This window comes from Numenius arquata, chromosome 4, assembly GCF_964106895.1.
Source record: "Numenius arquata chromosome 4, bNumArq3.hap1.1, whole genome shotgun sequence".
Taxonomy (NCBI): domain Eukaryota; kingdom Metazoa; phylum Chordata; class Aves; order Charadriiformes; family Scolopacidae; genus Numenius; species Numenius arquata.
In genome coordinates this window covers 34,536,552-34,553,726 of record NC_133579.1, presented here as the reverse complement: position 1 = coordinate 34,553,726, position 17,175 = coordinate 34,536,552, and the positions used below count along the sequence as shown (strand labels likewise).

General features: G+C 37.8%; 1 protein-coding gene across 2 annotated transcripts in view; it reads right to left on the bottom strand.

Moving 5' to 3' along the window:
- The window catches only part of LOC141463632 (uncharacterized), a 34,012-nt gene that overhangs the window by 11,709 nt on the left and 5,128 nt on the right, over positions 1 to 17,175 (bottom strand). For both annotated transcript variants that reach the window (XM_074146138.1, XM_074146139.1), the window contains exons 4-9: positions 14,482 to 14,515; positions 7,332 to 7,382; positions 5,158 to 5,235; positions 2,753 to 2,889; positions 2,068 to 2,187; positions 1,518 to 1,548 (exon numbers count right to left, since the gene is read on the bottom strand). In XM_074146138.1, the coding sequence (XP_074002239.1) occupies positions 1,518 to 1,548; positions 2,068 to 2,187; positions 2,753 to 2,889; positions 5,158 to 5,235; positions 7,332 to 7,382; positions 14,482 to 14,515 (451 nt within the window). The remainder of the gene's footprint in view (positions 1 to 1,517; positions 1,549 to 2,067; positions 2,188 to 2,752; positions 2,890 to 5,157; positions 5,236 to 7,331; positions 7,383 to 14,481; positions 14,516 to 17,175) is intronic.

The following is a 17,175-nucleotide window of genomic DNA, read 5'->3' as shown; positions in this document are numbered from 1 at the left end:
TACACTGTGCTTATACACAATGTCATAAGACCTTCAAGCTCAGCTCCATACTTTGAGTAACTGCTTGTAAGAATTACCTTAATAAGATAATATTTTTAATCTGAAGCCCAAGACAAAATACAGATAATCTCTCTTCCTTAGAAAAAAGAAAAACCACAATTTTTCCTTAAGAAAAGCAATAAATCAATCACTTCAAGGCCTCTCATACATACATATGTATGTGTATATATATAAGAGAATACACAACCTTATCTTAGTTTTGCGTATGATCTCTGCAGCAGCCAAAATTGGGTGTTAATGCCTGTTTTGCCACTACTTGCCTGCTTGCCACCAAGTAGCCTTTCTTAATTATATCCTCAAACTCACTCTTGCTGTCAGAAGGGAGCTTTGAAGCTGGAAGTCATTCTCTGGCAATATGATCTAGTCTAAAGACACACGGCTGCTAAAGCAGTAAGCGCGATTTTCTTCTAAATAATTAGTATTTTTATTTTGGAATTCACTTGATATTGCCCTTACCACCTAACCAGAGCAAACCTTAATGCTGAATGACCTAACACTTTTGCAGCTGACTTCACCCTTGTCCATTCCTCCAATTCTTCATACCCTGTAGGACTTGGTGGGATCGCTCTTTTTGATGTTCTGGTTTGATATCTGAGCATGTCTTCTGGTTCTACAGAAGTCAAGTGTTGATGTCAATTTACTCTGGACAGAGAATTACTGAGCTAGATTACTGGGTCACATTCCCTCTTCTTCAAAAGAGAGACACACAGATCTCAAAAAGAGTCTCTGCCAACTTGTTTTGCCGACCAGCATTAAAAGGTACAATCCACAGAAGCCATCAACGATCAATCAAAAAAAAAGCACTGTTGTAGTAGGCACCTACAGCAGGATTCACGCTGACAAACTCTGTTGATTTATGCAACCTTCAGCCATTTCAATCAAACCTACCTTCCCGCTGATAATAGTACCAGAGTCAAAAAGTAGCAAGTAGATATTTCTTCAAGTTGGCATCATTAAGCATTCAATAGCACATCTACAGTAACAGGACATAACTCAAATGTACTGTATGAGGTAAGATCCTTTTATTACACTTGAGGGTTTGGGTTTCATTGCTTGTTCCAATGGACTTGCTAAAGAACTGTAACTTCCACTTTTACCAGTGATTCAGCATGTATACCTTTTGATGACTGAAACGAGTTGGAGAAGGCTTTATCAGGGAAATCCATCAAACATCATTTTTCCATACTTTTTCACTTCCCTTGATTAGCAAACCAGTTATCTTAAATACCTCTAGAAACAAGCAGTTAAAAACTGTCTAAGAAACACTGCAAGTCTGGCAATTAACCTTCTTCCCTCATTTCAAATTCACAAAAACTGGAAAATCTCTGAAAATATTTTGTGCTATTACAAGTTGGAAGTTTTAAATCAGCCAAACCCTTTGAGTTCAACTACTAATTCAAATTAGTCAAATATCAATTACATTAAATCTATCATATTCAGGTAATTCATAGACTTACGTGAGGTACTTGGTCTTACGTAACCTTCAATCTAGGAATAGAAATAGTTCATATTAGATTTTCTGATTAAAATTTCCTAACAACAGTCTCTACTGCAACTGCCTTCAGAAACGGAACAAGTACTTTTATTTATCCCAGCACAGTGAAGCCCATAATCTGACAGATAAATAATCTTGCAAATATAAATGAAATTTGAAAGAAAAATTACATTTGAGGAAATTTAAGTTGCAAAAATTAAAAAACATTGAAGTAAAGCAATAAGATTTCTGAACCACTGAATTTGGACTAGACATTTTCTACCTAAAAAACCTAACTTCTTAAAAATAAACAACTTTGGTTTTTCAGAGGAATTTCAAGACTACTGTTCTTTTCCTCAGATTTTTTAGGGCAACTTTAAGTTAAGTCTTAGTCCACTTCAATACTGCACTTGCTAGAAACACACAGAAATTTTACAAGCTTTGTCACCAGTACTTTTAAAATTTACTAGGTCAAACATAAACACACCGATAAAAGACACATTACTGGATACTTTATATTTACTTCCATTTACCTTATACATTTTTAATCCTTCAGTCTTCTCTAGCTCTCCTGCTATTCGTCTGAGAAATGAGACTTTGCATTCTTTTACATCTGTTGTCTTCCTCTTCATTTTATCTGGAAATTCTTTAGACTGTTGACAAAAACAGCTTGAAGTGGTCAATATCAAAACTCACCACAATATTAAAAAATTGGCACATTTCACCTTTTAGGCAAGCTTCCAAAAGACTAGTAAACATTGCTTTGAACATTATGAGCTAGTTTCTTCTCTGTAACATAACTAATTAAATTTTAGTATTAAAGGTATTTTAAGTAGTCTTCAAAACAAAAGATGGATACTATGCAAAGCTTGCTACCAAAAGGTAACATGCTCTGTACCATATCCAACAACGCTATAGGGCTGCTGAGGAATAAGAAAGAACCACAACATTCTAGGAACCTGATCCTCGAGCCAATCAAAACACTTAGGAAGAGATTTTGAGCAGATAAAGACATGCACCGCTGGATCGCCCTTCCTCAATAGCTCACAGCTTCACAGCTATTCATGTTGGCCTGCCGCATGAAGAGTCAGCCATACAAGTATTAGTGATTTATCATATGGGGGTTTAAACTTCAAACTTGATGCAAGTATTTGTAGAAAAAAAAAAGGGGGGAGTATCATAAAGAAATTGTGATCAAAATGCATCAAAATTACTCACAATGTATGCTCTTCTGTGTTTATATCCACTAAGATGTTCTATCATAGGTGCCATCTCTGTATTAAACCCACACAGCTTGCACTCATAATGCGGCTCTTTTCTTCCTTCAAATCTGATTTCAACCACATGTTCTAAACCTGTAAAAGCAAGAGTTGCAAATATTTATATTTTAGTATAGAGTACTAGAAACAAATGTATTCTCTTCAATATTGCTCATTAAAAGCCAAAATTAATAAAGTATTCCATTTTCAGAATTTCCAAGTGTCTTCAGGAACACAAGGATAGGACTTACTACCTGTATGAAATTTCTTTCTTTAGGATGCTTTATTCTGAAAGGAAAAACACTGTCTATGGCAGATTTGCAAGCCCACCAAAACAAAATATTTCACAGTATGTTTAATAAACTAAGAAAGAGCCTTCCATTCAGTACAGTTATGTAAGAGAATTCATGGAAAAGTGCATACAAAAAAGAGGATGAGAACACGAAATGCCACACAAATGTCTGTATTAAAAAGCAGGATTTTAACTACTTAAACATAATTTGGACAGTGTCAATGTAGCACAGAGCACCTGTAGGAAAGACAATAAACACTTCACAAAACTGAGTCCATAATCTAAAAAATTTCCATAAACTTTAGAATTACAGGAATGGAAATGGGATTTTTTCTTCATTTTTCACAGAAATGACTGAAAGACTATGCCCTAGAAATACTACTCTAAGTTTGAGGCTTATAACTAGCATGGAAAGTTTTACTCTGAACAGCTTAAATGCAACAAGTTAATTACCACCTTAAAACAAATAGGAAAATCCTGCAGCTGTTCCATATTATCCTAAGTTCCAATATTTGTGTATTTGTGATGGGTTGACCCCAGCCAGCAGCCAAGCACCACACAGCTGTTTGCTCACTCACATACACACCCCTCAACAGGATCGGGAGAAAACAGGAGAGTAAAACCGAGAAAACTCACGGGTTGAGATAAAGACAGTTTAATAGGTGAAAAAAAGAGAGAAAAAAAGCAAAAAGCCCACACATGAAAACCAGTCACATCCCCACAAGCAGACCAATACCCAGACAGTCTCTGAACAGTCACCTTGGAAGCTAAACCCTGCTCCCCTCGCCTTTTCTTCCTTTACCTCATTGTGATTGCTGAGCATGATATTATGTGGTACAGAATATCCTTTTGGCCAGTTTGGGTCAACTGTCCTGGCTGTGTCCCCTCCCAGCCTCTCGCCCAGCCCCCCAGCCTACATAAGGGATGAGGGGTAGGGACCCAGAGTGGAAAAAAATAGAATCTTGATGCTGTGCGCTACTCAGCAACTGCCAAAACACTGGTATATTATCAACACTGTTTTAGTCACAAATCCAAAACATACAGGCTGCTATGGAGAAATTCAGCTCCATCTCAGACCCACTACAGTGTTATACTGCTAAATCTTAACTCTGAAAATAAACTATCACTGAAGTCCTACATCTGGGGAGGAACAGGCCCAGGTACCAGTACATGCTGGGGTCTGAGCAGCTGGAAAGCAGCTTGACTGAAAAGGAACTGGGTGGACACCAAGTTGAAGATGAGCCAGCAATGGGCGCCTGTGGCCACGAAGGCTAATGGTATCCTGGGCTGGAGTGTTGCCAGCAGGCTGAAGATGGTCCACCCTCTCTACTCAGCGCCAGTAGGGCTACACCTTCCTAATACAAGACACTTGGACATACAAAGGGCCATGAAGATGCTGAAGGCACTAGATCATCTCTCCTATGAGGAAAGGTTGAGAGAGCTGGAACTATTTAGTCTAAAGAAGAGAAGGCTCAGAGGGGATCTCTTCAGCATGTATAAACACCTGAAAGGAAGATGCAAAGAAGAGGGAGCCAAGCTCTTTTCAGTGGTGCCCAGTGACAGGACAAGAGGCAACAGGCACAAACTAAAACGCAGGAGATGCTGCCTAAATATCAGGAAACACCTTTGACTGTGAGGGTGACTGAGCACTGGCACAGGTTTCCCTGAGAGGTCGTGGAGTGTCCCACCTTGGAGATATTAAAAAGCCATCTGGACATGGCCCTGGGCAACCTGCTCTGGGTGACCCTGCTTGAGCAGGGGGTTAAAAGCAGATGACCTCCAGAGATCCCTTCCAACCTCAACCACTCTGTGATCTGCGAAAAGCTTCTTTACTAAGATGGCTCCTTCAGGAATGAGTTGTCTAACAATTAAGGTTTATAAGAGGTAGCCTTTATAACACTCAGTGTATTAAACTAAACTTCAGAAAGGTGTAAGAGATAAGATATATCCCATAATTATTCAATACATTTACAGAAAATTAAACAACATCTAAAATTACACCTTTTATTTCAAAACAAAAGCCATTTGGTTACAAATTAAAAGACATACCATTTAGAAAACAAAAAACATACCAACTAGAGGTTCTTCTCTTTTGGGATCGTTCATAAAATCCTTCAGACAGGTTATGTCCTTTGTGAGCCCTCTCTTCACTAAAGCAGAAAATATATTCAAAGAGATATTAGACAGTTTGCACATCACTTCCATGACCTTAAAGGAGTTTCTAAGGGGACTTTCTCCTTCGAAACTGGAGACTAGACTGGAGACTTTAGGAGGACAAAATTGATTTCCACACTAAAACGTGTAAGGAAAACGGGCAAGATCTCAGTCACAAAAAGATTCCAACACTCTCTGTTTTCTGTAACACTTTTACACACAAGGAATTAATGTCTTCAAGAAGATAACCAAATAAGCAAAACAGACCTTTTAACACAATCCAATTTACTGAGGAAAGATACCGTAGCATGTTCATAGCATATCACAGACCATGTCAGTTCTCATTAATAAAAAGGGAAAAAAAAAAAAAGAAAAAAAAGGAAAAAAAAGGAAAATAAAAAAGCGGGGGGGGGAGAAAAAGGAAAAAATAAGGTAAAAGAAAAGGGGGGGGGGGGGACGACAAAAAAGGGAAGGAAAAGGAGGGGGGAAATAGAGGGGGGGAAAAAAGGGGAAAGAAGAAAAGCCAAGCCACCAGCCATCTCCTCCTCTTAAAACCCTAATACTCATATAGCATACTGAGACTGCTTGTTTGAAAACTGAAGTTCAAGAAACATATTGCCTTAAGTCTAATAAAGACGACTTTAAATCTTCACCAATACAGCACATTCCTCTTGTACCCTGGGCAGACCAGAAGCTGCACAACCACAGTTAGTGTGCTTGTGAGCCTGAACTAAAAGTGTTTCAAACAGGGCTGTGTCTTGCTCCTCACTGGGTTTTAATAGCTTGGTTTTTGCACTACTAAAACATTTTTAAAGTATTCCTGGTCAACTCGGAGCACCAGCAGAGATGAGCTAAGCGTATCTGCAAAATAATCTGAAAGAGGCAGTCAGCGTATTTCAAGTGCTGGCCACTATAAAAGAGCACGCTGAAGTGTTAAAATATGTATTTTTAATCTGAGAAAAAAGTGTGCAGAAATAAAACTCATTTTCCTAATTACATACAGCTGTATTTTAACTGACTGATGCATTTTATGAGTCATAAACACTGCTGGTTTCTTCAAATTGGAGCAAACGAGTAGAAATACCACAAGCACTGAATAGTATGTTACTGTATTCTTTCCTCCTAGGATGCCAGCTTATGGTTTAAAAAACTAACAAAACTTCTGAAGGATAGGGCATTCCATGCTTGTTCTGAATACTTATTCCATTAGGAATATGCTCGTGCTGCTACTAAGCCAAACTCCAGGGCTACACATCAAAAAAAAAAATATATATATTCACAAAGTTCAAGCATTAATTTATACAGAAAATCTCTAATTTCATTGTGGTAGAAAATAGCTGATGGGACACCTCCTGCCATAGGTGGTGTGGCACCTCCTTCAGTCTTGTTAAAATCTTTCTCTGTTGTTTTTTTTGTCTGAGGTGACATGCAGCAGCAGTAGCATAGCATGACAGAGATGGTATATAACAAGTTGCTGCCATGTAACGAGTTTCCATAGAGAGATTTTTACCAAAACATAAACGTATTATGCCGTTCTCATGCATTTGTGTGTCTGTGCAATAGCTCTCAGTGCGCGCTGGCTGCTCCCACGCTGACAGTCATAGGCATGTGGTCTTTTGGGCTTGATATGGAAAGAGCCACACTGAAGTTAAAGGTCTCTACAAGGTAATGACCTTTTTGTCCTCATTGCATAACATACAACTAAATATTCTTGTCTTGGTACCATACTGTTGGTACTCTTGGTACCCATACTGTTCTTGTTTTATATGCTTTTGTTTTGTCAGACTTTGACAGTATTGTATGTATATACACATGTGCTGCAAAATCTTCTGCTAAAGACATCACCAGCTAGATTAATTGATATCAGATAATCAAGAAAATAGAAACTATATGAAACTGCATAGTCTCCCAAGATCTTTTCTTTCATAAATTAACCAGTGCACAGAAGAAAAGCAATGGTTCAAATGTCTGGTAACTTGTCTGGCTTCTTCCTAAACCATAATCAACCACCTGCTTTGGTCACCAAAAAAACGAACCCACTGATTTCAAAGTTGCACCTGAAAAGGACATTAGCTCAGTTATATTCAGCTACCTGGTCTCTGTGTTTCATACTTCATCGGAGTTCGGACTGCAGCTGTAGGACCTAGGATAATAGTTTGACAGTCAGACTACTTCCTCTCGCTTGCTTTTATTAAGTACCCAGCAGATCATCCAAACAAGCTCAAGAGCTGAACAGTTATCTTCATTTTACAGTTTAATATAGGCTCAGTAATAGCAGTATTTCATCTTGGTACACTTTTCTTTTGTAACTTTACTGCTCTAAGTAAGAAAAAGTCTTCACTCCCCTTCCCCACCAATATACCAAACACATCAACGTCACAGAAACAGAGTATTCAATTTTTATTTGATTTTTAAGTGCTTTTCATAATTAAAATAACTAAGCAGTATTTTAACTATTCATTATTGCGCACGACAGTTGATCTGTTACAGACACCTGACAGAAAGCTTCCAGTCTAAACGTTTAGACCCTAAATACAGTACCAGAGACAATTCATAAAGTCATTAAAACTGCATCTTCTTGTACATAGGGTTCTGTATATATTCTTAATGACTCAGAGCTTTGGAGTAATTTTCAGACATGCTTTTATAAAGGTACTTCTACTCCTTCCCTTTGGAACTCCTTTCCCTTGCCCCCCTCTTCCCTCACATCCATAGACACAGACACACCACAAGCACGCTTTAATAGTGTTCTCAATATTTTGTAAGTTGCAGCATTCAAGATTAAAACAAGATGACACACCAGTACTCATTTACTGGAAAAAGTGAAAGTTTAACTATATATTTGTCCATGTAGTTTCTATTTTTGAAGTGAAGTCATTTTCCATAGTCATGGCAAATACAACATGTTGTATACATCAATGGTTTTCTCCTTTCTGCACAAGATAGGCAGTTAAGAGATATGTATCAAAGCCATAAATCAAATGAAAGTTGTAAACATTTTGCAAACAACTCTGCTATATTAGTATAGCAGAGGGGTATGAGAAATAATAAGAAATCAAGGGAGATATGCTAAGCAATCCATCTTTTTTCAGTAAAAAGCTGCAAAGTCTCTGGTAGCACGAACAAAAGATGATCTCCAGGTACTCTGCAAGTAGACTTTTGACACTGTGAAATAAGATTTTTAGTGCTTTATTTTCTGCCTGCTTCTAGGAAAAAATTGTATTTGCAGAGAATTGCACCAGAAGCAGTTCAGTTCACAGTGCAGTCTGCCTTAACATGGTTGAGGTTTACCAATATGGTCAAGTTAAAAATCAAGATGTAGCTGCTACTACTATCACCAAAGGTAGCAGTTTGGGGTTTTGACATTTTTTTTTCATAAAAAAGAAAAAAAAAAAAAAAGGAGGAGGAATTTAGCAATTATCATTGCTGCCTGCAAAAGTTTAACAAAGCAATTATGATCTTGAAGACACTCACCCATTCAGCAACAGCAGGTTTCCAGGCTAACATTTAATTCACATTCACTAGCCACATGGCTTCGTAACGCTATTAACAGTGTAAGTCATATTTCTTAAGCATCTCAAACCCCAAACACAACAGTATTTTCCCTTAAAGCATATCAGACTGATCAATGAGCTGAAAGTCAGCTAGACTGCCAGGCTCAAAGGGCAGCGACCAATAGCCCAGCCTCCTGCTGTTCAGTAAGCAGCAGAGCACCCCAAGACTGATTCCAGGGCACACAACAATTGACATCACCATCAATAACCCGGTTGAGGATGCATAGAACACACTCAGCAAATCCACAGACAACAGTAATTTAGGGGATACAACCAATGTCAGAGCTTCAATTGAGCAAGACTTTAGGGACATTAGGGATTAAAGAAACCTCAAAAAATGTAGTAAGAGGTGTAGAGCCCTGCAGCTAAAATAATCCTATTCATGAGTACAGGCTGAGATCTGGCTGACCGCACAGCTGCACTATCAAAAAACCTCAGAGTTATGATGAATGCAAAGCTAAATATTGGTCAAGAGCACATCTCCCATAAACTAGGCAAACCCCATACTGAGATACTGGCTCAGGCCACATACTTCAGAATATTTTATACTCCATTATTTGGAACTTGCGAGGCTATCTAGTTCCATCCTTCTCCAGTTCAAGTGGGATGTGGAGAAACCAGATAAGGTCCAGTAGAAGGGCTATCAAGACAAACAACCCAGGGCAAATAAACTAAAAAAAGCTGGACTTATTTAGTCTGGTAAAGTGGAAGCTGAAAGGAGCCCTAATAGCACAGACACCTGAATAGCAGCTACAAAGATGAGTCAAACCCTTTGGGGATGTGACAACAGCATAACAAGCAGCAGCCAGAAATAGTTGCTTAGGAGGCACAGATTAAATGCTAGTATAAAATTCTTCTTTAAGACAGGAGCAACTACAGACTGATAAACACAGGTAGCAGGCTCTCTGCCCTGGGAGATATTGAAAGCTTCAGTAAGCAAGTGATGATCCAGCACTGGCAGTTGCCCTGCTTCAATCAGGAAGTTCAGAAATCACCTAATCAGTATCAGGAAATCCCTTCCAAATAATGATTTTATTTAGTAAGGGATATTTTCTAGATACTAGTTATGAAAAAAAAACCACAAACCCTTTCCTTTCAATATTCAGTGACACAGTCCTGAACATGTTTCTTTGTTCTCCACCTTTTACATCAATACATGCATTTGTAATGCACACACATTCTTCCTAATGACTGCCAGAACTAAAACAGCTATGTTTCAAAACTTCAGGACAGTTTCAGACATTGTCAATTCAGTTATTCAGTGGCAACAAAGAGGTACTGGACTCAGCATTGCAGATTCACTTTTGAACACAAGAGGTGAAGTGCGCAAAGACTCTATATTCCATTGTACAGGGGAACTCTCCAAAAGAGAGGTGTTTATGGGAGTTTGAGTAGCATTCGATCTTCATAGCTCTATTACGATTTCTGAATCATGTTCTCTTCTAGTCTGTAACTCAGAAAAGAAGTTCCAGGTTCCCTTTCTCTAAAAATGTAGTAGTTTTACACCCCAAAACCTCATGGGTACAAATCGATGCTTGACAGACACTGAGCACAGAGGGACATGTTATGATAAGTAAAATTTTTCTTATATCATAAAGCTGAAATGCTGATCAAGGTACTGATAAGGTTGCAATTGGTGAACCCAAGGCAGAATATATGACATTTGTGCTTTCACTGGAAGAACTTGTAGCCAGTGCTGTTAAATAAATGCGGTTTATCTTCAGACCTGATTCCTCCCATTGATTCCACACCTCATAGAATGATCATAATGAAGCCTTCTTTAATCATGGTGCTACTTAGAGGTTTTAAGCTGAAGATTGTAGACACAGGGTGCTAGATCCAGCAACTAAACAGCTACAACATCTCTCATTACACTTTTCAATACTTTTCATTTGTAGTAGTGTAAGAGAAGTACTACAAGCTAACTCTGTATCTTCCTGTGATGCTAGAAAAATTCCACAGGCTGCGCAGAAAAAATCCATTAACCCACTCTGCGCCAAATTAATTTCACCAATAAAGCTAGGCAGCCCAGAAATGGACTTTATAGGGCTCATGCTCTATACTGCCTCTATACATGCCTTCTACCTGAGCTGCCTTGTTTTAGTATTAAACTACTGTATTTTGCTGTTGCCCAGGAAACATTTGCCTAACATGTATATTGGCGTTCCCCCATCATTTAATGCCTCTTGCTCAAAGCAAAACATTTTTCAAACTTCCGTCTGCTTTGGACAAAAGGTCACAGGAAAGAAAGCAATCTCAATTCAATCTCCTCCCCTCCTTACCCCTGAACATGAACTGCCTCAACTAGAGCTGAAAGAAATCTTCCATCTGTCCAATTATATTATTGTACAAAGAAATCATAACTGAAGTGTATATACTTAACTGAGCTTTGATTTACCTCTCCGAGTAAAGTCCTAGAACTTCAGCATCTTATCTTCCCACATCTTCTACTAAGCTGCTTTCCTCTGAACCGCTGGAGAGCAGACAAAAAACCACCCCAGATATCCAATTTGTCATTACCACAAAAATAACTTGTTGATAGTTTTGCCATATGGAAACTTGCATGGTATCCAGATGTCTTTCTTACAGAAAGTGGTACTCCTCCAAACACAAGCATCTGGAAACAGATGCATTTCCTGACTTAACTGACTTCAAAGCCAACAAGATTCTACAGTTTAACAGTCAGGTTACTCACGTTCATCACTTCTGGATGATGAACAGTTACTTTTGATGAGTTCAGAGAGGATACTGTACATGGCATGCCTCATTAGAAAACACTCAGAATCCAAATAATTTGTCTTTTTAAATTTTGGGTTACAAATGATAGCAGGATTAATGGTGCTCTCCCTACTGGCAAAGGAACTTTGTTTTATTTCTGCAGCAAGGAAGAAATTGCAGATCTTGGTGTAAAACATTTTAAATATGTCAAAATTCACCCTCTGAAGTACCTGTTCTTCTTCAGACAGTGTACATTTTAAATACTTGTCAGGTTTTGTCCTAAGTGATTTCCAAGAAAATTCATCCTTCACTTTGGTAACATCCATATATTTTTGTTCCTGACTGAACTCCAGCTCTGTGAACATGCTGCCACATTTCACTCTCACCGGAGTATCTGATAACACGAACATTAGAACAAGATTGCAGATCCAGCAGAAATAACAGGAACATCTCATTTATATCCTGAAATAATACTAGACTCATACTTTACACACTGTACCTAATTTAAGAATATCCAGGCTTTCCATGCTCATTCACAAGACTTCACTAAACTCCACAAAGGCAGTATAATTTTTGTTCATGCTTACTGTATACTGTACAAAAAAGATTATCAGCTATTTTAAATGAAAAAACACAGGCCAAGCAAATTCAGAATTTATTCTTGTCTCAGTGACAGAATACAATGAATTTCCTGGATCTGCTGGCTCTTGAGGGAGAATTATTTTCATAGTTGGTAATATGTTCATGGGAGACTTTCCAGAAGTTCTACATATATACTGAATACAATGCATTGCAGTCCCCAAAATGAAACCTGAATTGCCATCTTCAAAAAGTTACTCAAGTGGAAAGTTTTTCTATCTGTAAAAAAGGCCAAAAGACACAACTAAAACATATAAATAAGCTTCATCAGGCCAAATTTCAGTCTCTTTTGGACAAATAAACCCTAACAGTGGCTTGCAAATTGGCCTCCCATGTCTGAATCTTCAGTGAAGCGGAATTCACTATGGAGAAAGTAGAATAAAGGAGACATCAATAGTATAAATAATCATTTCATATTAGAATTAAAAGATGTTGATTGCTTCAGAATGATTACTGAGGCACAGAACTTTCTGGATTAAAGCACATCTTGCAGTGCTTCTGACGTATGATGGTACATTGTGACGCTGGGACCCCTCCGTAAGTTAGAGCCAACTTGTTTACCAAAATTTCATGTCTAGATTCTTCACTTTAATAATCAGATATTTCAATTTATGTATTCTTGTTCCATAAAATACATCACAGTTGAAAGATTCTAACTTGTAACATTTCCAGACATGCAATGTTAACAACGACCATAGGTTCTTAACCTGAATTCTCCACGGAACACTGAGCTTATAGTATATGTAGTATTGTTTTCCAAAGTCTTTGTAACAGGCTCCTGTATTCCACTACTCTTCTTACAGTCTTGCTGCCACACCTTCTGTCCTCTTATTCAAGTCTCACTTTCTATCCCATGTATCCATTACATTACTCCTCCAAAACAAGATTTTATGGTCTTGAGGAAAGAATCTCTTCAGCTAATGAGTATTACTGTTAATGGCTGTTTCTGACAAGAAATACAAATAAATCTCTAGAAATCATCATCCATTAAAAACACTAAGCCAAACAGATCTGTTGTAGTTGCTGAAGTGTAAATACAATTTTGGACTGCTCAAATACATAGGATTTTCAGGAGACCTATATTCTTCAGAACTTTTGCAGAAATTCTTTCCAGGAACTTCATTACCAGTATTTCTAAAAAGAGAAGATCTGCACGCAGTACTCATGTCTGCTGAGGCAAAATGTCTCAGAATTGTTCGCATGCTTGAATGATGTGTCTTGCACTGATATTCTCGTCAACAACAAACAATGAGAGCAACTAACGAAGGCCAGTCTCTTAGAAAATGGACTCTGACCAGTGCTCTTGTAAATCTTCCTCTTGCGTTGACTCTTCAGGGTCCAGTAAGTGGTAAGCTCAGCCTGCAGCACTTCCCTCAGTAGAGGACTGACACCATCACTCTTCTCTGCGCAGATGTGTATTTTCAGGAACCCTTGATCAACTTGGTTCAAAAAGGCCGAGAGGTTCAAAAGATACTGGGGAACAGATGACAAAGCCAGAATATAAGCCTTGTTTCTTAGGAGAACAGGCTAAGAAGACAAAGTAGAAGTGAAAGGCTTATTTCTTGTGATGACTGACTGTATAAACATTTGGGGATTGAATCTTCTTATTGTTTTTCTCATCAGTACACCCATACCTGCCAATGTGGTCTGCTTCCTGTACTTCAAAAATCTTGTATGTCATCATCAGTGCCTTTACAACAAGATTTCCATTTCCACTGTGAGCTAGTTATATCCCACATTTTCATCCTTTCACAACTCTTATTTTCATTGACATACAACAGTCTGGATTCACATTCTCAGGTTCTGGGGAAAAAGATACCCCAGCAACTGAATTTACCTTTAATAGGTCTTTACTAGTCCAAGTTCACTACAATAAAGAGGGGCAGAACGTTCCTGTGATGCAGCTAGGCAACTCCAACACTGTCAGAGCTGCATCTGCAACAGTGCTGTGTTAGCCTGCTGATTCAGCTTCTTAGCATACTGTCTGAAGCTTAGCAGTGAGTGCATAAAGGTGACAGACAAGAAGGAGACGGTTTAGCCTGCAAAAGTAAGAAGCTAAAATACTGGCTATCCATCCCTCCACTAGATAGATACAAAAATATTTAGACACGGAAAGGCATAATTAAGATTTCACCCTCTAAAAATATTTCTTTGCTCAGCATTTAACTAAATAAAAATCTCAGAAGAATGTTCAGCATATAAAAAGAAACACAGTTATAGACATAAATCTGGCAAATGCAAGTACCCAAACTACTAGAAAAGCAACAAACATTAAAATCCCCAAGCAATATCTATCCTAAGAGGCTGGGAAGAAAAAAGGGTTATACTTACAATAGACAGTCTTGGGTCTCAGGGCTTTCTCTTTCTTTAATTATGAAGATGCAAGTCATCCCAAAATAAAATAAGAAAAAGAAATTAATGTGCTGCACCATTTGAAGGAAAAACCCTGTACTTCCCGAGAAGCCTTTGCAGATGAATTACATTACAGACCAAAGTTTCCATTGTCAAATAGGAAAAATTAAGGCCCTTATGATTTTCTGCAAAAGTTGGAAGTACAGACAAAAGTGTATGTAGAGTTAATACAAGGTTAATTTCAAGAAAGCCCAGTTATTAATGAAGTTTAAAGAGATGATTACAGCTTGAAACACAGCATCTCAAGGGTGCCAGACATCACCTTGAGTTCTGCATGATCGCAGCTCCTACATTTTCAAGAGCTGTGGTTCCAACAAAAAAGAAGAAAAAGAAAACTCGCCCCCAAAGGAAACTAACAAAAAGCAGCTCTCTCACTATTTTGAGTGGATTTGGCTAAGCCTTCAGACTAGCCAAATCTCCTGAAACTTCATTTATATCATTGAACAACAAAAGTGGCTTTCATCAGCTGAATCCAGAAAAGATTGCTTTTTGGCAGAATCTAAGGAAAAGAGGAACTTAAATTCTCATTTCAGAACACGGCTAAAACAAATCTTGACTCATTTTGGAAACTTTTTGGCAAATAAACACAAATTGCCGTTCACAAGAATGAAAAAATAAGTGTGATCATTCTACCAGTAAGGCAGCTGTCTGCACAGAGTAGTCCATGCAGTTGAGTCCTTTGTTTTCAGTATTTAGTGGCATGAAAGAGATGCTGCACATCAGTGTGACAATTCAGTAGGAAGCAAGACTGACAGAATAGTTAAAGAAGCCAAATAACTGTTCTTTCATGGCAGTTATAAAAAAGGAAGTTACCTAAATCCCAGTATCACCACAGATAGTAGGTGGTGTTGTGTGAGCTCAGCAAGATTTTATAAGCTTAGAATACAGACAGTCTCCCTTCCTAGTTATGCTGCTGCAAGTGTTTTCATTACTTGTCATTCTACAGAGTTTTACAACAAACAGCTGCTAATACCTAATTTTTCAAACAAACAAAGAAAACATTAGCAACTGTGAGTTACTGCTCAAAAAGAATTTCTTCCTGACCATTTTCAGACAATCAACTTTGATTTCGATTGCACTTGGATTACTACTCTTGTTAATGTTAGAAATGCAGTTCAACAACTGAAGCTAACAGATCCATTTTACTTATGAACCCTTCTTGAGGTTACTTTTAAAAACAAAAACAAAAACAAAAAACCAAAAAAGCAAGAAGCAAAAACCCCAAAACAACATCAGGAATGAGGTTTCTCACACATAAGGTAAGAAACTTATTCTCTGTTCTGGGTCAAGTGTTGCAAGCAAGTTGGAACAGCTGTTTGTGAGTTAAGGCTATGAAAAGTTAGAGTAACTTTTAACAAAGTATCTAACTTTGAGAAGCCAAAGCTCAAAAACCGCTGCTTTTTAGGGTTCAAACCTGCCACACAGACTGTGATTTGTAAGAGCTACAGATTAGCTTTCCACAAAATTCAAGTTCACAGGTTATCTGACAAGTTTCACGTGCATAATTAAGTATTATGTTAATACAGAATCACAGAATTTAGTTGTTTCTAAATATATACACTCTTGAAATCATATCAGGTAGACATTAGCAGCCCATACACAGAAAATCTATATATTTTTACTCTTCAAGCTCATACTAAGGAAATCAAGTGTTTTTCACAAAAGAAAAGTTCTATAGTTTAAGCCTCTTTGAAGATGACCTGCAGAACATAACAGCTAACTTCTTGAGACCAAACACAAACAAGACAACAGCAAAGCTAGTTTCCTGCAATTGAAACCTAGTATGTTAACATTCCAGGTATCAACACAAAAATGTTCAATTAAAATGCTTTTCCACCATGTTTGATTTTAATGCCCTACAAAAGGGCAGAAAGTTGCCTGTACATCAGGTATTTTCAACCACAAGTTCTGATGCACAGCAACCAGGGCAAGAGGTATAGCAGAAATGAGAACACTGAAACGGCGAAGACAAAAACTAACAAGTGTCTTCACAGATCTGAACATTCCTTGTTTCTAACGAGGTTGCAGAGCCCTGAATGCAAATTCCTTTCCTTTTGGAACACGATAGGTATTTCTACCCTATCCATCCCCAGATATGAAGGGAGGGTAAGCAACCTTGAATGCATGACTAAACCAGAACCACCTTCATCTGTACTCCAAATATACTTCCCAGAAGAAGCAACACTCTTCTGTTGGTGCCATACCTGCAAAGGGCTATTTAAAAACACATGAAAAAAAAAAAAAAAAAGATATTTCGCTCTAGGATTTCCTCTCTAGCAAACTGAGCAATAAAGCTAATGCGTATTTGCAAAATTAGAGTAAAATATACCACATACAACCATATTCCAGGTATATGCACAGCAGGTATATTTTATCTGAGGACTGCTCCCTAGAAAAGGCCTAGCTTTTTACTCAGCTGTCAAAAAAAAAAAAAAAACATACCAAACCAAACCCAAACCCAGCTTCCGTGCAGTATATCCCCCATTGCTCTTATAGACTTGGTTCAATGAAAAGCATTAACGAACTTATGTAAACATTGTTTTCTAACCATTTTACCATAATGGCTAAAAGTAACATTCAATTGTTTTTCCAAGTATATAATACAAGCTAATT